General features: G+C 45.7%; 1 protein-coding gene across 1 annotated transcript in view; it reads right to left on the bottom strand.

Annotated features, from left to right (window-relative positions):
- Window positions 1–21,706, bottom strand: part of LOC139048122 (dual specificity mitogen-activated protein kinase kinase 7-like) — a 73,447-nt gene that overhangs the window by 11,501 nt on the left and 40,240 nt on the right. Inside the window, exons 6-8 of the mRNA XM_070522605.1 lie at window positions 7,633–7,713; window positions 6,812–6,954; window positions 6,673–6,718 (exon numbers count right to left, since the gene is read on the bottom strand). Of these exons, the coding sequence (XP_070378706.1) occupies window positions 6,673–6,718; window positions 6,812–6,954; window positions 7,633–7,713 (270 nt within the window). The remainder of the gene's footprint in view (window positions 1–6,672; window positions 6,719–6,811; window positions 6,955–7,632; window positions 7,714–21,706) is intronic.

The raw sequence follows: 21,706 nt of genomic DNA, 5'->3' as shown, positions 1-21,706 counted from the left end.
CCCTGATGGGACCAGCAAAATCGATCAAATTATCCAGTGGGTCAAAGTAAACAAATCCCGAAGAACCGTCCAGTATGGATGAAAGCAAACTTCGCGAAAGCATTCGCTGTACTCGCTGGCATTCACCCGCGGCCCTAATTTCGGCTTTCGGCAACCAGTCAAGCCTGCGATCTCACGCCCAATCAACGAAGCGGTTTACTGGTCCGGACATGCTGGAGGCCATTTCTCCGCGATGACCTGGCCGCCACCGCGCCAGCTGGCAGCTGATTTTGTCAGGGCGGTATACGAAACAGCAAGGTTTAACCAATGGCACTTCGTCAGTATTCAACGGCGAAATATGCTGTTTGGTGACGAGTCGACCAAGCTCTGGGTAGCAGCCACACACCATTCTTACGCCTTGAAATCGCTACTCCAAGAAAAACAGGCGATAGGCGACCAATTAAAAAGCGGAAAATTTGTTGATGGCGGCCTTGTGTGCGGCAACGTGCGTGTTATGTTAAAAAAGTCGAGCGAGACACCACACAGCATCTGAAACTTCGGTCACCATTTTACATTGGTCATACAGGAGCACGGGATCTGGCTCTGTGCCAACGTGATCTCTCGCTGCCACCAGAAACTCGAGGTTGTCCCGTTGCCTAAGCAACCCGCACACGTTGGGTTGAAATGTATTGAATATAGACAGCAACCCACGAAAGAAACATCAGTACGATCCCTTGACTCTGCCCACCGCGAAGCTAACGCAGCCGTTGAACAAGGTGATGCCACTTTAGATGGTGCGGTAAAACAGCTCTTCAGGGCATAGTTCCGTTTTTTTTTTTGTCTTGAAAGCGCAAGCAACCCTTTCGGTGCAGAGTGGGCGTAGATTTCTCACATTTTCCTGAAATTTAGCAGGATGTAGCAGAGGTTGCCTCTCGGCACAATTGGCACAGCTGTAGCATCACTACAATGTAGAAACATAATGCGCACGCAATATTTTAGCAAGAAAAATACGCAAGTGTTTAATATATGTTGCACAATAGCAGCCGGTTTCTTAAAGGGTCCCTGAAACGGTTTGGACAAATTTTGTAGACAAGTAGGGTACAGCTACAATAAAACATTTGCGTCACAATTTAAGTGAAGCATCTCATATTAGGATAGCTATGGTCAATTACGAGTTACCCTCCTCCCTAGCCATACTTTTTGCCCTCAACTCGTTCACCGTGTCAACAAGGCTAAGCTCTGCTTCACTGGCTCTGTCATGATGTGATGCCGTGTCGTCTACTTCCAGTACTTCCTGTTGTCTTGGAGCCAGCCCACAAAGCCTCTCCAACCTCTCCACTAGTCACCTGGCTCTCGATCCCCAGCAAGAGCTATCCAAGCAGCGTGTGTTGTGAGAATTCTGTTGCAGCGCAGAGCATGTCCAGTTTTCCAGTAATCACAGGCAAGCTGGGCGTACACTAAAGCCCCTCCATACTGCTACCACTCTGATGAAGGAGTTTTAGCATGAACGTGCTGTGAACAGCCCAATTGGCCTGCAAGGTACAGCCACTGCTGGCGCAGAGCTTAACCAGCCAAACACAGAGCTAATAATGCTGTCACCAAGTGTAAAACATTCGAAACACTTAAAAAGACAATGTGTTCAAGATTAAGCCTGTTTCAAATGCAAGCAACGGCACGGCGTTGGTCACGGCAGCTGAGCAGCACCACGACACGCAGACGCAGCTTCGTTTTGGCGCGACGCATGTCGCTGCGATGCACAGCGTTGCTTGTGGAAAGCACCCGCGAGTCGCGCGTTTCATCGGTCTTCAAGGGCTGTGCCTTGCTCCACATTTCCACGTTTTGGCACGCTTGAGCTGCGGGTTTCATCGGTGTATTAATTTGGTGCTCCGCTTCAGCACTTGTAAACCTTCTAGACAATAAATTTATTGTGTGTCTAGAACAACTTCTTTATTAACATTTATTTCTCTTTTAGCTCTTTATAGGTGACAGCTTAAAAGTCTTGCTAAGTACAGGCACACAGAATTAGTCATATGGAAGGAAAGGAATGGGTTGGTTCGTATTTCCGTGATTTGGGCTTGAAGCACATGTATACCTGCCAACGGCTCTTGTTTTCAAATGTCACAAGGCGTTCGGGTGCCCTCTCGGTAACCTGGATAAAGAGTCCGATAGATGGCTTTCAAAAAAGCTCGTATCCCTTTTTGCCACTAGGCATTCGAGTAAAAAGGTGACGGCCCTTGTAGAGCTCGGGGTACGTGACATTTAAACTGAATAAACAATACCAACCAAATCTATGAACGCACTAGCTCGGAGTTGTAAATATATATATAAAAAAAAAACTGCGCACTTTGAACGAAAATTATGAACTGCTGTTTCGTCCTATTTGTCTGGACCCATATGGAGTCACCATCGGGGGAGGGGGGAAGAGGCAAAAAGAAGAAAACAGCATGTGCGGACAATTTTGCTCCAGAGACTGTAACTCAAAAACGACACATTGAAACAAGCAGCACTTCCAAAGCACCAACGGACATGGCCGATTCAAACAACGCCAACTTTTACTTTATGGAAGTACGAGTCAGTTGCGACAACGAGTACCTTCAGCTTCAGTCCGTAATTTCTTCCCAAAGAATCCTCCTCTTACCTTTTGGCGAAAATCCTTCATTTTAGCATACCAAATAAGTGGACACTGCACAACTTGAGGATGAACAGCTCATTGAAGACCACAAGACATTGCAAATTGGCAGTGGAAGTCGTCTGCTACAAATGTCATCTGCTAGAACCATCTGCTCGAGCGAGTGAGTTCCCCGCACCACCCACGCTCCGGCCACACCCCTGCCATGTAATTTAACGTCACCACTCAAGGCACTGGTTGCCTCTTTCACCGCTCGTGAATTTTTCCAACTCTTTCAATTATGATCGCAGTGGTGCGTGCCGCTCTGAAAACCGGTATTAAGAAAAGAGGCTTGCTCACATGAGGGGCGCAGTGCTGCTTCTGGCCCAAAATCGCTTGCATGTGAAACAGGCTTTGCGCTCCTGCCGAAAATTTACACCAGCAGCAAAGTAGAATACACTTGGTTAGTGCTATATTAGCTCAGTGTTTGGTTGAGCTTTGTGCCACCAGAGGTGCGATCTTGTACGCGTTCCAAAATAGAACGGAGGTGGTTCGTTCTTTACGTCACGAAATAGGCGGTATGTTCCGTTCCGTTCGTCCGATAGCAGACGACACGGAATGATTGATAGCAGATATCACGCCGCAATTGACGTCATGGCGTTCGGCACGGTTCAAATTGACGAATCGTATTTGGCTTGGTGGAACGAACCGCCTCCGTTCTATTTTGGAACGCGTACAAGATCGCACCCCAGATGGCTGCACCATGCAGGCAGTTCATGTGTGCACCTCCGCTCATGCCGTAAAACACTCAGTCCACTTGTGCCTGTGTTTACCGAATACTGCACACACTAAACTTTATTGTGGTAGTAATCCTTCGGTGTGAAGTGACGGCTGCAAACGCATAGATAGTTGCTGGCGCCAGACGGATACTAACAGTCCGATGTGCTGCAGCCACTCCGCTCATCTGCTGCCTTGCAGAGGGACACGATGTCGCAGCTTGACATATTGCCATTCACTACGTTTGCGGCGCACAACAAAACAAGGGCGAACCATGATGTTCACGAAAAGAAAGATTGAGAACAACACTGACCGCACAGGTCTTGTCAATGCGAAGCACGTTGTAACACAAGCAGGCGATGCTTGCTGTATGTCGGAAGTGTTCGAGTGTAGTGATAAATTGTTCATGTGGATTCTCTTTCTGTTCCTTTCTTCTTTATAGAAACAAATTCACTAACATTCCAACTATTACAAACAACATTTGTTCACCATAAAGTTGGAAAATTTATCCATGATGCACCCTGGGCAGTTAGCTGGATAGTTTGTCCTAATGGCGTCACATGGTCACCTCGCATCATTTGGTCAGCGGCAGCCGAAACCTCAGGGGAGTGGTGTGCTGTGTTTGGTAGCGACATACACTTTTAAATCATTATAATAAATTACACGTTCTACGCGGAGCACTTATATGCATGAATTAATGATCAGAAGGACCTACCATATTGACTCAGTACGTTAGTACAACATCGTCAAAATCGTTTCAAGGTCCCTTTAATGTCAGCTTCTCCGCACGGTTTTCAAAATCAACTTTACCGCAGTACATTTATATTGTGCGGTAAAGCATACCAACGCTGCACAGGCAGTTTTGGTTTTTTATCCTATGTAACCAGACATTGTGAGCTACGTATTACGTCAACATCTTCCTAGGGCAGGCTGAAAATCGCCATTTTCGACAGGAGATTTGATTATGTGTGTTCAAAGTATTCACTGCACCTAAGCTTCGCCAAGATGGTTGTTGCCACTAAAGGAGTGGCTATTGGGTTCACCCCATAGGATTCAGGCACATGCATGCTAACTGGCCAAGCACGAATTATCCGGTGAGGTACAATCTTAGGATTGAAATAAGGAAAGTATGGGCCCATAGAAATGCATGGGTGCCAGCCAGGACCTCCGGTTGGAATCAAATTTATCATCATGAGGCTATGTTTAAGTCCACAGCAGGATGAAGGCCTCTCCCTGCAATCTCCAATTACACCTGTCTTGCGCTAGCTGATTCCCACTTGCGCCCGCAAATTTCCTAATTTCATCTCTTCACCTAACTTTCTGTCATCCTCCACTGCGCTTCCCTTTTATTGGCACCCATTCTGTGACTCTAATGGTCCAACGATTATCTACTCTACTGATTATATGGCCTGCCCAGCTCCATCTTTTTTTTCTCTTAATGTCAACTAGAATTTTGGCTATCCACATTTGCTCTCTGATCCACACCGTTCTCTTCCGTCTTTTAACGTTACGCCTAACATTTTTTACTCCATCGCTCTCTGTGCAATCCTTACAAGTTGTTCTTGAGCTTCTGTATTAACACCCAAGTTTCAGCCCCATGTGTTAGAACCGGTAGAATGCAATGACTCTACACTTTTCTTTTCAACGACAGTAGTAAGCTCCCAGACAGGATTTGTTAATGCTTGCAATATGCACTCCAACCCATTTTTATTATTCTGTAAATTTCTTTCTGATGATTAGAGTCCCCTGTGAGTAAGTGACCTAGATAAGCATACTCCTGTACAGGCTATTGAACATTATCTTTGCCTTCTGCATATTTATCTTCAACCCCTCTAACACTTTCTCGGTTAAGGCCCTCAATCATTTGTTTTATTTCATCCCCAGTGTTGCTGAACAGGACAATGTCATCTGCAAACTGAAGACTGCCAAGAATTCACAGTTGATCCTCGCTCCTAAGCCTTCTCAGTCTAATGGCTTGAACACTTCTAAGCATGCAGCGAAATGCATTGGAGAGTATCTCTCTTTGCCTGACCCCTTTCTTAATAGGTAACTCTACTTTTCTTGCAGAGAACCAAGGTAGCTGTGGAATCTTTGTAGATGTTTGCCAAGATATTCCTGTGTGCCTCCTGTACTCCTTGATTATGCAATGCCTCTAAGACTGCTGGTATCTCTACTGAATCAAATGTCTTTTTGTTATCTATGAAAGCCATATAGAGAGGTTGATAGTACTCTGCAGATTTCTTCATTACCTGGGTTGATTACATGGTTGCAATCCATTGTAAGGTATCCCTACCTAAAACCTGCCTGTTCCCTTGGTTGACTAAAGTCCAGTGTTGTCCTTATTCTATTGGAGATTATCTTGGTGAATATTTTATATAATACTGGGAGTAAGCTAATAGGCCTATAATTTTTTTAATTCTTTAACATCTTCCCTTTTGTGGATTAGTATAATGTTTGCATTCTTCCAGTTTTCTGGGACCCTTGCAGTCGATAGACACTTCGTATAGAGAGCCGCCAGTTTTCCAAGCATTGTCACCTCCATCTTTGATTAAATCAATTGTTATTCCATCTTCACCTGCCGCTCTTCCCCGTTTCATGTCTTGCAAGGCCCTTCTGACCACATCGCTAGTTACAGGAGGAGTTTCTGTATCCTGTTCTTCACTAGTACTCGGAACTCATGTAGCATGGCTGCTCTGGGTACTCTACAGGTCAGTACAGAATTCTTCTGCTGCTTTTAATAAATCATCAAAATTGCTGTTGAAATTACCCTGCTAATCCTCAAGTGCATACATATTGCTTTTTTTCTACGATAAGTTTTCTTCTCACTGATTTCATGTTGTGGCCATCTTTTATTGCTTCCTCAATCTTTCCCATGTCATAACTTCAAATATTCCTTACATTCCTCTTGTTGATCAGTTTTGACAGTTCAGCAAATTCTATCTGATCTTTTGAGTTTGACATTTTCATGTTTTGTCGTTTCTTTGTTAGGTCCTTTGTTACTTGGGAGAGCTTACCTACTTCTTACCTAGGTGCCTTGCCTCCCACTTCAATTGCTGCTTCTGAAATCAGCCTAGTTATGATTTAACTCATTACCTCTATGTTATCTTCTTCCTGTTCTAAAGCTGCATACTTGTTTGCAAGCACCAGCCTGAATTCGTCTGCTTTTACCATTACTGTGCCTGGGTTGGCCTGCTTCTGGACTACTTTTACTCTTTCTCTCTTCAAGCTAACCAAAGTCAAATTAATGGAAGTCTACTATACGACGTCTAAATATTACCCTGCTGACATCCACAGAAAACCATACTCACCAGCAGTTTCTTGTACTTTGGCCTCTTGTTGTAGTCTTTTGTGAGGCTGAAAAAATGAGCAGAAAACATAAACGCCTTGCCTATAAAGGCTGCCACCAAATTTCTGCAACTCCAGAAGCACAAAATGGCGTCAACTCACCATTGCCTGACAAAGGAGCAGAACTCAGGTGAAAAGGTGCCATCACCAGGCAAAGAAGGGGGCTCATCCTGGAGGACTCTGCTTAGAACTTCAAAGTCAGTTTTGCAATCCTGATAAGGAAACTGGCCAGTGGCAAGCTCAACCTGCAAGAAGCAGTCGGCAACAGTTAAATAACGTTGCATTATTGAGATAATTATACACGGTGGCTCACAGTCAATTTTCTCAACAAAGACAAGCAAACAAACGAGATTCATAGTAGTCTTCGTGAAAAAATTCAGGATGCCCAGGCATTTTTAAAAGCAACACATGTTTGCGGGCAAAAAAAAAAAAAAGGCACTGCCCCTAGGAATGTAGATGCTGTCAACTGGGCACAAATTAAAAAAAAAAGCTCAGAGCCAAAGAACACCCCAAGTTATTAATGCGATTGAAATAATTTCCAGATATGTACTAATGAAATTGAATTAATTTTTTAACTGCATCCAATCGACCAAACAGAATCCAAGGAGCTTAGTCAAAAATAAAGTTGAAGCATTTCTAAGGATTCCATTATAGGTTTTCAAGACCTTGAATACGGCACTAAAATTACAGCTGAAGAGCCATTGTTTTCTTTTTTAAATTAAACCAAAGGAAATGTATAAATGTAGGTGCCTGCAAAACAAGTGCATTGTAATGCCTTTTTGAGAGTGATGGCATAGGTATGAAACTTCAATGTGTCAAAATTCACCTAAAGACAGTACCATTACCTAATCATTTCAAACAACAGAAAGACTCATTCGCCACTAAAGACTTGCCTGCAACCTTATTTAAGAAGGCACACTCACCATAGAAATGCCAAGGCTCCACACATCTGCCCGAATATCATAATCAGGCTTTGATGGATCTGGTGGATCAATGCGCTCCGGCTGAAATGAAAATTTATCCACCAGTAAATAATCAGATGTTAAGGTTATCCGAGCTAGCAACTTCTAATATACAGGATTTACAATTTTTTTTTTTTAGGAATGTACTACACAAACCTTTGCACCAGACATTGCATTCAGTCAAACCCACTTATAACAAATGCAATACCTAACTATTCAAATATATAAGGTGAAGATTGTTCTGAAGATTTTTAGCTTCGAAGTCACCCCCCCCCCCGTCTTGCCTTCCTTATATGTATGCGTACCTTATGGTCTAAGTTTCAACATGGCAGTGGCAGCATCATATTGCCGCCCATCCATTTTTCGTACCACTGTCAGATGGGCACTTTTGATCGCAATTTGTTCCTCTGCAAAAGCTCACGAAATGGAGCCGATCGTGATTGGGAAATGAAATTTTGCTCACGTTCTATTACAATAGAAAGTGCCCGTGTGACACCGGTATTAGACGGCAACGTAGATTTAGCAACACTGGCAGGTAAAGCAATATTTGCCATCACTCCAATACAAACCGAACAAATGCCTTTGGTCACTGTCATCAACGAGCCATCAAAAGAACAAAGCCCTGCCTCGACAGCTGGTGGAGAGCAGCTGTGGAAAATGCCAGAAAGTAATGCTTACTAGCCCGCGTTAAAATTTTTTTGCTCTGCAGTATATTAGGAATGAACTAAACCTTCCCAGTCAGTTCAGTCTCTGACCGATTTCGGAGATAAAGAATTCTGATCGTTATGGCGCCACGAATAGCCCCCTCATGTACATTATGTATAAGGACTACCAAAATTGCAGTGATGCTACAGCGAACCGTTCAATAAGCTTTCCCTGCAAGATGGCATGAAAACTTCACACCACTGTGAACAGAAAGAGCAAGCTTTTTTTTTTTTGCTTCGGTGCATTGCCGGCAGCTCCAAAATAATGAAACTAGCCAAAGGACGCTACTCTTCTTGCAGCTTTCATAATCTAGTTCATCCAGTAGTTGCCAGGTAAGCCAATTGGACAAGCCAAGCCAGGGCTGGCGAGCCTGTACATGAGGATAGCAATAGGGGCTTGTTGGTACGGCATATCTTGTTTTGTTATAGCGCAAGCTTGACAAGGACGACAGAAGGCACATCTTACACACACAGCGCTGTGTGTGTCAGATGTGCCTTCTGTTGTCCTTGTCGAGCTTGCACTATAACAAAATAAGAGAGCCTGTACATTTCCATGTGCATCCTGCACATCTACGCGCCCAACGTGTTTTGGTTAACACAACATAAACAGTGAGATGGTCTTGGGTAACACTGTTGTCTCCTGTTAGGAATTTCCGTCACTTAGAATTATCAGTCAGCTCCACCTTCACTATCTGTGCCACGATGAAGCAAGAAGTGCCGCAGAATGAAAGTTGCAAAACCGCAATCATTCTGATAGTGGAAAGCAGTCCACCTTTCTGTTCAAGTTGCCAGGTGATGCTAATTTGGTTCAAGCTCTCACCATACTTTCCCGTCTATAGCGACAGCATGGAAATGATCAAAATGCACACGGAGATGGTGCACTGCATTCACAAGCTCGCCAGCTTGAGGAATACGCACCTTTACCCCCTTGTGAGTCAGTTTTTTGGACTAGAGATCATTGGGTCTTTCAGGCATGCTTCACTGAATCTGTATACCGTATTTAACCATTCTAACGCGCCCCCAGATCTAGCACACACCAAATCTTCGCGGGTTCAAAGTAAGAAACAAAAGTATCCGAATCTAATGTGTGCCTGATTAAAATATATATAGATACCAAAATATCCCCCCCCCCCCCCACATTCGCTATAAGAAAAGATGAGATGTGTGGATTTTACGGTCACAAAATGGAAATTTATTCACAATGCCCATGGTCATAAGTGTTGGAGAGCTCCTTGTTGCTGTCAACTGACCACAGCATGTCGTACTCTGTGCCTGTCACCACTAGCTTCAACGAAGAATATAACTTTTCTTTTAAAAATGAGCTTTCAGTGAACACGGCACATTGTCATTGCCATTTGCATTTCCCTGAGCATAGATACCAAGCACACAGGTCACCATCAAGCACAAAATGAACTCTCAGCAACCTTCACAAAAATGTGCTCTGTTGCTATGTTGTGATTATGATTTGTTTTTGTTTTGTATCCTATTGTAACACAGAGGCAATTTTCAGAGCCATTTTCTTTGAAAAAAAATTTTAAAAATATTCGCCTCAGATTGAAGTAAGCACTCTACTCTGCTGGCTACTGTATATTGTCTTATATTAGTGTGCACATTTATTTTTCTTGAGGGCTACCCTAATCTTATAAACGTGACTGCCTTATAACCAAATACATACTTTAATTATGAAAAAAAAAGTTCACTATCATTTGCAGTGGTACTTCGGTTTACGGGTACTTCTCTTCATGAACAATTCAGTTTACAAACTTCGTATCGGGCTCCCAGAAATAGCTTGTGCGACACTTCGATGATGTCCCACGAGCTATTACAACACCTTTAATATAACATTACTTAGATGGTCCTTCTCAAGGAACTTTCTACTCAGGAAGATGACAGAGGCACAAAAAGCAGCGCTATCAACTCTAGAAAAAATAAACTAGTGCCAGGACTCCTTCGAGAAGCACTACCCCAACATTGACTGTAATGAAAAGAGTGTAAATCTGATGAATCACAGGAAGGTCTCATTTCCAGATGAATGATCAGCACAGCCAAAGACAAGTCACAGCGGACATATTTTTTGTTTGCCAGAACTGAGCATGCAGCTAAGAGACAAAGAATAGGGGAGGAAGCCCTTGAAGGAAATCCCCACAATATTCTTACTGAGAGTGACTTTTACCAGTAACTGCCAGACACCACTCTTTCTTCCTTTTCCTCCCACCAAAACTGTGTGTTATCTCTGTCTCCATACAGTCACTTTACAGTAGTGAACTTGTTTTTATATTTCTGTTTGAATAAATTACACAAATATCTTGAGTGTGAACAGATTAATCACATTTACATTGTTTCCAACGGGTAAACTCTGCTTTTGTTTGCGACCAGAGTACCAGAACAAATTTAGTTTATGAACTGAGGTACCACTGTATATGTGGCCTTACTATGAAAAGACATGAAAACCAAATGCTGAAGGCTTCCAGTAACCTAAGAAGGGGCATGGGTTGGTAAGATAATTTTGTTACTTCTTGACCAAATTTGATTAAACTGCACAACTTTGTTCAGCTTTTGTGCTGATTTTAAATTCCAAATTATAGTTTAAATATGTCATGTAGTTCTTGAAATACTTTGTAATTTCATTATATTGTTTGCTGAAACAATAAAAATATACCCATTTTACATTAAGCTGTTAACATATAGTGCATAAGAAGTGAAGCACTGCAAGCCGGTTTCGAATCTGACAATTATTTCTCAACTTACAATGAAGTTTAGTGTTTTCAGCATGAATAACGAGGATTATAATTAAACTTAAACAAACATTTTTGCAGCTGTAAAGGAATAATTTGCCCTCAACATTACCTTCCCTACACTTATAGCTGCATGCTGCAAAATTTTTTTTATATCCTTAGCTGTCTTGGGTCCAAACATATTGACACAGCAAACAAGTAGCTAAAAACTGTGTTTAGAGAAAATTAGAAAAAATTCTGCAAATGTTATGTAATGCTATGTAGTCAGCAGTAAAATATATCAACATATTTACACATCGAATAGACTAATATGCCCCAGGCATGTAGTCGAACTAGACTGTTAGCACCCTTCAGAGTCTTCTTCCAAGGTCTGCTGCAAGTTTTCACCGGATGAGTGCTTATGTGCTGAAGCCACAAAACAGCGCTAATCTTTTTTAGCCATGCATGTTGTGCTTTGTATGCCAAGGGTCAGGCTAAGCTATTTCAGAATGTCTCCTCAGCTTTGCCTGCATTAAATTTGATAACTGCTTTAGCCACGGCCACTTCAATGGTGAACAATGAGGCATGGCGCTCTTTTGGCACAAGTGCCCACATCATGGAGTGCAAGCTCTCATCGCTGTTCTGGGTCTTTGCCCATTGGCATCACACCAAGAGCTTCTTGTCAGAAAGCCTCTGTATATGACCAATAACGCCTCACAGATGTGAGGAGGCAAGCAGGGAGGATGTTTAGGTGCAGGCTCGCCCCTAGCCATTCCCTCATTCTGTGAACCCCAAGAGTTAGGTCCCATTGGGCAAAACATGCAGTTGGTCACTGTTTTATTTGATCTCACATGGTGGTATGTGGCCATCACAGCAGTTTTCATGGCATGCACATCATTGGGTGTCTTTAGGGCCCAGCCGTAATACGAGCTCAATTTGTTGATTAGGTTGCCAGTTACCCAGCCATTTCCAGACAGGGTCTCTGAGCTCGGGCCTTTGTATATGGCAACTAAATTATGCAGGGCCATGCCCATACGCTTTTTGGTGCGATTTGCACAGTCTTCCTTATTGAAGGGATATAGCCATAAACCTCCTTTTCTAGCAATGCAAAGTATGTTCGACAATTGCCATCCGAAAGCACAGTTATGTATCAGAAGTTGTGGCGCTCCAAAGACCGCTTGTACAAGATGAAGGCAGCCTCTACCTCCGTTTTGCCAGCTTTCTTTGTCGTGTTTTTCTGGCACAGATGGCCCTCTTTCCCCTTTTTATGAGGCGTCAACCTCCTTTAGGCCCGATTCACACCTGACGCAAAAGTTGCCAAGGACAGCATCATCCGAAACAAGCCTACTGATGAGGGTACAGATGCTAATATCCAACAAACACTCGCGCATCATCCACGATTCGCCATAAGACACAGCAACAAACCAGAGTTGTCCAAATTTAGTTTGCCATAAAGTTCACGAACCAAACTCGCTACACTCACTAGTCAGTTTCTTGGCAGCATTAGTAGCGACAGGTCTCAGCTTTTTTATGTACGTCTGCCACGTTTTCGTGTGGAGGCCACAATGTGAAATGTTCATAGTTGAAAACATGTCGCTCAGCGTGCTTTGTTTGTTGCTAGTAGCCTGCATTACACGTGAGACAAGCACATTAACAGTAAACGGGTTGATTTGTTGTCCTGCATCGAGTCAGGGCGTACTCGACGCTGACGACCTCTCACTGCGGTTTGCACACACGGCAGCAGCTTGACAGCAAGGCCGTATTCCCGGTCACCTTTGGCCATGTAAACTTCTCCGTTGCAAGTATTGCACTTTAAAAACATCAGCAAAGCATTCACTGACTCCAAGTTCACAATAGTGAATGTCACTGAGTCAAAAGGGGGGACCGCGATGCGTTCAGCAATAAAGTTGCGTTTTTGTTCGGTCACTGCAGCAGACAATATCCTGTTGCAGTTTCTCTTCGGCCAGTTTCTGTTTATACCGAAGTTGATGCTGCATAAAAATGTGTGTGTTGTGTTACGCGTTAGTGCCGAAAGAAGCCTCGCAAGTCGTAGCCCGACTGAGCACAGCCAAGGCAGGTGTATATAATTCAGTGGAGTTCGCTCGCAAAATGCAAGCTTTCCACAGAGGAATTTTGGAGCAGGAGATTTTGACAGGAAAGAAAGAAGCCAAACGAAAGATCTGTTGAGTTTGCATGTAGCCTCAAGGGTCATTTTTCAGAGTGGGTGAACGGAGCAGGGGCGGATAATGCCAGTAAGCTGTCAGATTTTATCTGCTTAGAGCAGTTTTACGAGACCCTGACGGAGGACGTGCGCCTTTGGGTTAAGGAAAGGCAGAAAGGCGTGTCTGTAAAGAGTGCAGCACAGCTGGCCGATGAGTATGTGGCAAGCCATGGCTTAGGCCACAGAGCAGCAGTGCACAGTACTATCAAAAGCCGTCCCCACGGCCAAAATCTTACCCTCGAGGGTAACAAACCACAAAGAAAGAACGAGACGATACTAGTCGCGGTTTGGCGTGCCAAAGGCATAGCGAAATCACCTGAAAGGGTGATGGTTGCACTTGCATAAGCAATCATCCAACTAGCATCAATCTTCTAAAGCCATACATGACAGACCTAATGGTAAATAGCAAAGAGTGCAGGGTACTCGAAGACTGTGCAGCCACCATAGATATCGTCCATTAGAGGTAAGTGAAAAGTGAGGACTATGTGCGTGAATGCGCGTGGAATAAGGCAGGTCGTCAGCAAAGACTCAGCGTGCCTACCTATGGCAAAGGTACAGATTGAAGGACCTTTCGGAGATATCGAGACAGTAGCAGCAGTCTCCAATGGGCTACCAGAAAAATGCTATACCTTTTCTCGAACAGCTCAGAGTCGCTACTGATTAAAAGTGGGTGCACATTTGCTGAAGCCCAGGTGATAGTTTTGACAAGGTCCAAAGCATGCGAACTAGCTCAGCAGATAAGTCACGCCGATGAACAAAGTGCACAAAAAGAAGATGAAACAACTAGCTCCAGAGACGTAGTTCAGCCGGAGGAGGAAATCTTTCCGATTTCCTCGATAGAAGTTCAGGAAGAGGGTCAGGCTAATAGCCGCCAATGGGAAGAAAAGAAAGGCAGTCGGAAATGAGCACCAGAAAGAGTGCCAAGAGGCGTTACAAATTCAGGAATTCGGCAGAGAAGGCGAAGTGATAGAAAAAAGCGAAAGCCACTAAAACCTGTGGACAGTGCAGTGAAACAGTTATAAAGGAGTGTTTCTCATTTGGAATGCTTCCAGTCAGAGCGCACCCGAGATGCCAGATGAGGTTGAAAATAAAGAAACATTTAGTGCGGAGGAGGACAAAAGCCAAGGGGCAATTATGTTCCCCCCAACCCTTGAGTTCTTTTCAATATGTAACCTGTATGACACTGGAAAGCACGGCGATAAGGCAACAAGAAGTGGTAATATCAGGCAGTAAATTCGTAGTGCAATGTTTAGAAGGCGCATTGCCAGTACGAAAGGTGTTGGGAGTCTGCAGCGAGGGGAATGGCCTATATGCCCTTTGAATTTCCTGGTTGACAAGCTTGACAAGAGCTTTAAGGCTGCACCCACCTCGAGTAACGCTTGTTGCGACATACAGTGATAACCCAGAGAAAAGCATCCATTATATCAAACATTAGGGTCAGGGTTTGTTGTTAAATGACGTAACATTGCTTACACTGGTGTCTAACCTGTAGGCAACCGCAAAAACAATGAAAACATTGAAATTAAAATAAATAACTACAGTTGAACCCACTTAAAACGACACCGGTTTTAACAATATATCGATTATAACAATAAGAAGCTACTGCACCGTCAACTTTTGTGTGTTTTCCATGGTGAAATAACCCGCTTACTACAATGCCCCGACGCTGCATTATTGGTTATAACGATGAAGTCTGGCTGCTGGGTTTCCGAGCCGAAAGGTAGTGAAATGCGAAATCCTTGAAAAGAAAAGAAGAAAATGAAAAATTCGAGCCACTGCACGATGGGTCACTGTTCCAACAGCTGCCGCGCGCTCATTTTCTAGCCATCTCCGCATGGCTCTCTCCCGTCGCCCTTCCACCTCTCCGCACATGAATGGGCTGCGCCCATAGCTTTACGCCGCCCACCCTCTGAAACACAAACAGACTGCGCCAACTGCGCCGCAAGCAGATTGCTCACATGTTGCTCGCTCACTCCTCATTCAGTACAGTTCTGCGAACAGCTTACTCACTTGCGTTCGTTTTTGTTGGTTTTGTCGAAGTCGGCCACGCAGTTTCTTAACTTCGCTTGACTCTCCACCGAAACGGAACATGGTTGATCCGCCCGCTGATTATCAGCAATGCACGCCGTTGCCGGCGAAAAGTGCATGGCTATAGATTTGGAAAATAAGTGTTTCTAACCGATGAGACAATCGTAACGAACATACTTGCATCGGATAGCGACGACGACGACAGCAGCGATGACCCGGTAGGGCAGGCTGCCTCAACGTTGTCCTCACAATAGGGCCCGGCATGATTCAGTCCCTCCGAGGCTTCGTTTTCGCGAGGAACCTTCCGCTGCACTATGTGGAGTGCTTGGATGCCTTGGAGAAGGGTGTCGGCAAGCTTCGCGTAAAGCATGCATGGCTGACTGACATAGGCTTTTCTCGTGCAAGCCAGTGAGAAGTACATGGTGAGATGCTTGTGGCGATCTCTCCTCAGCATTTCTTCTGCATTTATCAAGCTGAGAGGCTGCCGTGGCAGCGTTCTCGCAACATTTAAAAGGCCCCTTTTGGGGCCACCAAAGTGATGCCTCGGCGGTGCTCGCATATCGCTTGCCACCCGTGACATCTCTTTGCAGTTGTTATAGCAGTGCCTTTCTTAAACGCCGACAGTTGTGGCTTGTTACACGCGATCGGAGCACCCGGATAGAGGAAGGTGGTGGCGAGGGGCTCTGGCCTCCCCACCATTATAGCTTTCTCATATCAGCTCTGCTATCCCCCTATTTTGATTTTTTCATGCAACCCTGTCATAACAATTATCAGTTATAACAATGGAATTTTCGTGGCACTTGAATATTGTTATAAGTGGGTTCGACTGTATTGATATGTGGCTTTATGCAGTAATCATGCAACCCCATGGTGCCTTCCTGCCTGCCGTTTTCCCGACTCTTGTTGCTGACAATTGGCAGCTTTCCCGTGCTAGAACGGCAACATTAACCCTTTCGCTGTCGGACCTTTCTGGCCGTGACGCACCCCCAGTGTCGGCTTGGTTTCAGGGAACGAGCATAACAGGGAATGAACGTAGCAATTTATTTTTGATTATGATTGGTATACAAATAACATAGTCAATGCAATATGCACATTTCAGTGTTCTGCAGCTGTTGTTAGTAAACATCATCATCATCATCAGCCTGACTATAAAATCCGTTCAACATCCGAATCTGACGATGCGGAACCCTCTTCCTCGCATGCGACTCTGTCCGAGTCCGAATCCGAGCTCGGCTCGTATTCTGAATCGGAATTGAGCCACTGCTCCAATGAGCAGACGAAGGTCCCACGCGCTGAGCCATCCGAAAGTAACCGCGCGCAGGGAGGATGCGCTTTCAGTCGCCCGCCCGCACAACGGAGAGCAATGGGACGTTGCGTGATCAAGAAGACAGAGGGAGATGGAAAAAGGCTAAACAAAGTTCGAAGGGCTTTACGTTTACTGCTGCAAGTCGGAAGCGAGGGTGCGGCGAGAGAGCGAAAGCAGCAACGAGTCACTCTTTTCAGAGAGGCAACGGCATGTGCGCCTGAACTTGACGCGCCGCCGTAGCAGGCACACCAACAGAAGAAAAATAAAAACCTTCAAACCAGCGGAGATGGCAGAACAACCCTTGAACCCATAAGCACACGCGCGCGACGCATGATACAGCGAACAGGGAGCCACCGCTCCACTCAGCAAAGAGAAAGTGGGGAGTGGCAATCGCGCCGTACTCTTCAATACATGGAGTAACACAGGTCGGGGCGAATGTACGAACTTGTAGAAAGAGTCAACAGATAGCGTGGCCAATGCAGGAGCGCTAAAGCCCCTCAATTTTCCAAAAGTAGCGCCATTCTTAGATCTTTCCGCCACCCCGCTCACCCAGGTGCTTCCTCCTCCACTCCTCCTGTCGCCCCAGCCTCCTCCGCTCCCCCATTGGCCAATCTGTGTCACGTGAAAGCGGGCCCCGCGCTTTTGTATATTTTTTTCTTTCTGGCGCAGAGCAGGCGCCGCGCTTTTGTATATCTTTTCTTTCCAGCGCGCTGCGACCCCCAATCTTGGGCCTGCGACCCCCATGCTTGGGCCTGCGCGACGAAGTACGGCAGGCGGTTTGAAGGAGCGCGGTAGTTTTATACAATGTGTTAGGGCCGAGTGCTTAATTGCGATGCCGTGCTGCTGCGCCTACGGTTGCCACAACAGACCCAGTGACGGCAAAAAGCTTTTTGTTTTACCATCCGCCGGGCGCAACGCAAAACGAAGAAAAGTGTGGATTCACAAGATCGGGCGGGCTGACTTCGAGCAAGTGGCAAAGAATGCGCGGCTTTGTGAAGTGACACGGCTCCTCCAACCTCTTCTTTTGACGCCCGTGTCAAAACGGGCCCGTGTCCAGTGCATTGGGGGTGCGTTAAAGAACCCCAGCTGCAAAAAAAATTAATCCAGAGCCCCCATTATGGCATGCCTTATGAGATCGTGGTGTTGGGATGTAAAACCCAAGAATCAACTTTTCTTCTGTCTTGTGTGCCTTGACTGTTCCAGTTAACGCAACACTGCTTCCTTGTGAAAACTTACAACGCAAAAGAATACAGATGCACGTAGTACACAGAGATAAAATTAGCACTTCAACAAAAGTGTTGCTGGTGCCAATGAGGGAGGGGGATAATTATTTTCTGAACCTCTTTCCAGTTGTCCTATCAAGTTCCTTCTTTCTTTTCTATCAAATTCTAACCATTTGCACTGTAATAAATAAATAACGATTTCATATGCTGGTACGTTGTTAAAATTATCTATACCGGCTATGTGTGAAAACGTTGCTCATGGCCACCACAACCTGTGCATGAGCTACGTACATCTGTAAAAGGCGCGGAACAGAAACGGCCCTGCTGCCAGGCATTGCTGACCGCAGACAGTCGGAATCTCTCACGCGCCGGCCGAACAAAAGCATCCTGCAGGTACGTAAATTAACCTACGAAACCACGTGCACATACTTTCGCGCTGTCAAAACCTGAAACTCTGGTAATTACTCGCGTGTCTGAGCACACCGCGTGCTTGTGTCGTGTTTCAGCAACACAAACTTTCAACGTGCGCGCACTTTACGCCTTAAATACGCCTTGAATAATGGTGCTTTTCTCTATTTCTTCCGCAAATCCGACACGACATTCTTAAGGCCAGTTACCGACTGACAAAGCAAGATCTAGATTGAAAAAACTGCTCCGCAGGACTCGAACGAACTTTTCCGCGGATTTCCTCCCGTAGCGTGTTAGCCGTCGTCTGCTACGGCAGGCCCACCACCAGCGGCGCCACCGTCGAGGCCGCGCCGAGCGGAGGAGGAGGGAAGTGAATGGCGCTACTTTGGGAGATTGAGGGGCTTTAAGGAGCGCCAGCTTTGCGCTCTGGCGCGAAATTTTGAACGCACGATAGAGAACGTACCAGTACGTCAGTGACACTGTGGGGGGGAGGCGCGATGACGTACCGGTACGTCCGTGACAGCGAAAGGGTTAATGGCCGACACAATGGCAGGGAGCTGGCTGGCCGGTGCTGCCATGCTAGCCGTCCAGCTTAAGAGTACCACTGATGACACAAACATCAGCCAATAGAATAAATTCATGTCTTAATTTTATTTTTCACGACAAGCAACCATCACTGTCAAATCTGTAGCACAAACGAGAGCTGCGGTACGAGGCAAGTTCAACTTGGGAGCTCATGTCTGGCCGCCGGTCCCTCGGGTGCCTCGGTGTCTGCACATTGCAAATAGCAGCCTATCTTCTTTTTTGTGCAAATTGATGCTATGAGAAATAAAGTTTTCTCGAAATGATGCATTTTGTAATCATCAGCAGTTGTTTCTGAAGCGCCATATACTACGGTTTCACTTTGAAGCTGATTAGGTCTAGCGACGCCAACGGCACTTGCTTGGCCCTGAACCAAGAGCAGTGAGCAGAGGTGAGCCGCTTGTGTGGTAGACACGAAAACTCCCCACTGGTGGGGCGTTGCACAGCACACCATCCCTGGAAACTTGCCGCTAGTGTATTTGTTTCTTATGAAAAAGTGCATTGTCACAAATTCCGCGAGCAGCTGGGAATAGTTACCTGCAGTTCACTGCCACACACACACACATCATCACAGCAAAGCATGTTGTACCGTAAAAACCCGCGTATAGTACGAGGTTTTTTTCCTGTTATTAGCGTTCCAAATTTCCGCCTCGTACTATGTGCGGATCCGGACAAAAATTTCAAAGTTCGGCTCGAAGTTTTGGTTTCATTATTGCTCTGTGGCTACGGCTTGGCTTCGTGATATCTGCATGGCTACGACTTGGCTTTGTTATTGCTGCTTGGCTACGGCTTGCTTTCACTATTGCAGCGTGGCTACGGCATCGTTTCTTTCTTTGTTGAGTGCGGACCTCAGCAGTTCACGTGTTAACCGCGCTTCACAAAGTGCATAATTTTTAGTGAAGGAGCAAGATGTCGGGGGCACGGAAGCAGTACTCGGCAGCTTTCAAGCGAAATGTGATTTTAGCGGAAGAGGAAATCGGCAACAGTGCGGCCGGGAGGCAGTTTGGCGTCACCGAAGGAAGCATCCGCGGATGGCGACGGCAAAAAGAAGCACTTTTCGAGTGCAGCAGAACGCGAAGAAGCTTTCGCGGCCCGAAGAATGGGACATTCCCGGAAATTGAACTCAAACTGACGGAATTCGTCCGAGAACAGCGAGCCACGCATCTTGCTGTGAGCGTGGAGCTTATGCAGGCAAAAGCTAGGGAGCTTGCGAGAGAAAAAGGCCTAACGAGCTCCACCTTCAAAGCAAGCAAGCATTGGATTTATTGGTATACGTGCCGTGCAGGATTTTCATTGCGCCGGAGAACTTCAATTTCGCAAAAGCTGCCGGAATCATTTGAAGAGTTACTGGTGGCTTTCCAGCGCCACGTTATTTCGTTGCGCAAGTTGAACTTTCAGCTAGGGCAAATCGGCAATGCTGACCAAACACCAGTTTATCTGGACATGCCATCGCCCCTCACCGTGCACGAAAAGGGCTCGAAACAAGTTTGTGTCCGGTCCACTGGGAACGAGAAGACGCGTGTTACCGTCATGTTGTCATGCACGGCAGACGGCCGCAAGCTCCCGCCCTATGCCGTCTTCAAGCGCAAGACAATGCCGAAAGGTGAGCTGCCGAAAAATGTCATCGTTAAATGCCATGAGAAAGGGTGGATGAATGAGAGTCTTGTGCTCGACTGGATAAAGTCCGTTTGGTGTAGGCAGCCCGGTGCACTGTTGTCGTTCCCGTCCATCCTCGTGCTGGACGCGTTTCGTGGCCATTTGGCCGACTCGGTGAAGAAGCTGTTGCAGGATTGTAATACTGAACTCGTCGTTATCCCGGGTGGAATGACGTCTCAGCTGCAGTCTTTAGATGTTTGCGTCAACAAGCCTTTCAAGGACGCGGTGAAGCGGTGCTACGCAGAGTGGATGCGGTCAGGTGAACCTGCAGTGACGCTGACTGGGTGGCTGAAGCGGGCATCGCCAGCCACGCTGTGCAAGTGGATCGTGGACGCATGGGCGAGCATCCCAGAAGACCTTGTGCGTCGCGCTTTCAAGAAGTGCGGGATCTCGAACGCGCTCAATGGCACCGAGGACGAGTACCTCTGGGAGGATATGTCAGACAAGGAATTGTCCGATGAAAGCGCAGCGGAGGACGACAGTGAATGAAGTGCTGAGTCTGATTTAAATAAATGTTTTCCCCGAGTTTCTCTCACTCGTATTATACGCGGGTAAAACATTTTTTTTTTTCATTTCTCGTCCCAGAAATTTCACCTTGTATTATATTCGGGTTCGTATTATATGCGGGTTTTACGGTATTTGCACTATCTAAACAAAATTAGAAAAAATATTTGAATGTTGCGACCGATAGTCCTAGCTGGGTTCATTAAACACGAAATTTGTTGCACTGATAATATAGGCCGACCAAACAACAAAGACCAATGTGAGCGATTAAGCTGTTTGCAGAAATGCGCTGAATGAGGAGCCAGTAAGCAACATACGAGCAACCAGCGAGCAGCGCAGTTGGCATGGTCCATTCGTGTTTCGGAGAGTGGGGCGGCGTAGAGCTGTGGGCGCAGCCGAGCTGTGCGCGCAGCCCATTTGTATTCGTAGAGGGGGAAGGGAGACGGGAGAGAGACGCGCAGAGATGGCCAGAAATTAGCTCGCAGTGGCTGTCGGAGTAGCGGCCCATCATGCAGTGGCACGAATTTCTCGTTTTATTTTTTTCTTTTCAAAGGTTTCGCATTTTACTACCATTCGGCTCGGATAACCGGTAATGCATCATCGGGGCATTGTAGCAAGCAGGTTATTTCACCATGGAAAAAGATACAAAAGTTGACGGTGCAGCAGCTTTTCATTGTTATAACCAATAT

The sequence above is a fragment of the Dermacentor albipictus genome, chromosome 1, assembly GCF_038994185.2.
Source record: "Dermacentor albipictus isolate Rhodes 1998 colony chromosome 1, USDA_Dalb.pri_finalv2, whole genome shotgun sequence".
Classification (NCBI taxonomy): domain Eukaryota; kingdom Metazoa; phylum Arthropoda; class Arachnida; order Ixodida; family Ixodidae; genus Dermacentor; species Dermacentor albipictus.
The sequence above is the reverse complement of the archived record's forward strand: the minus strand, read 5'-3'. Positions and strand labels throughout refer to the sequence as shown.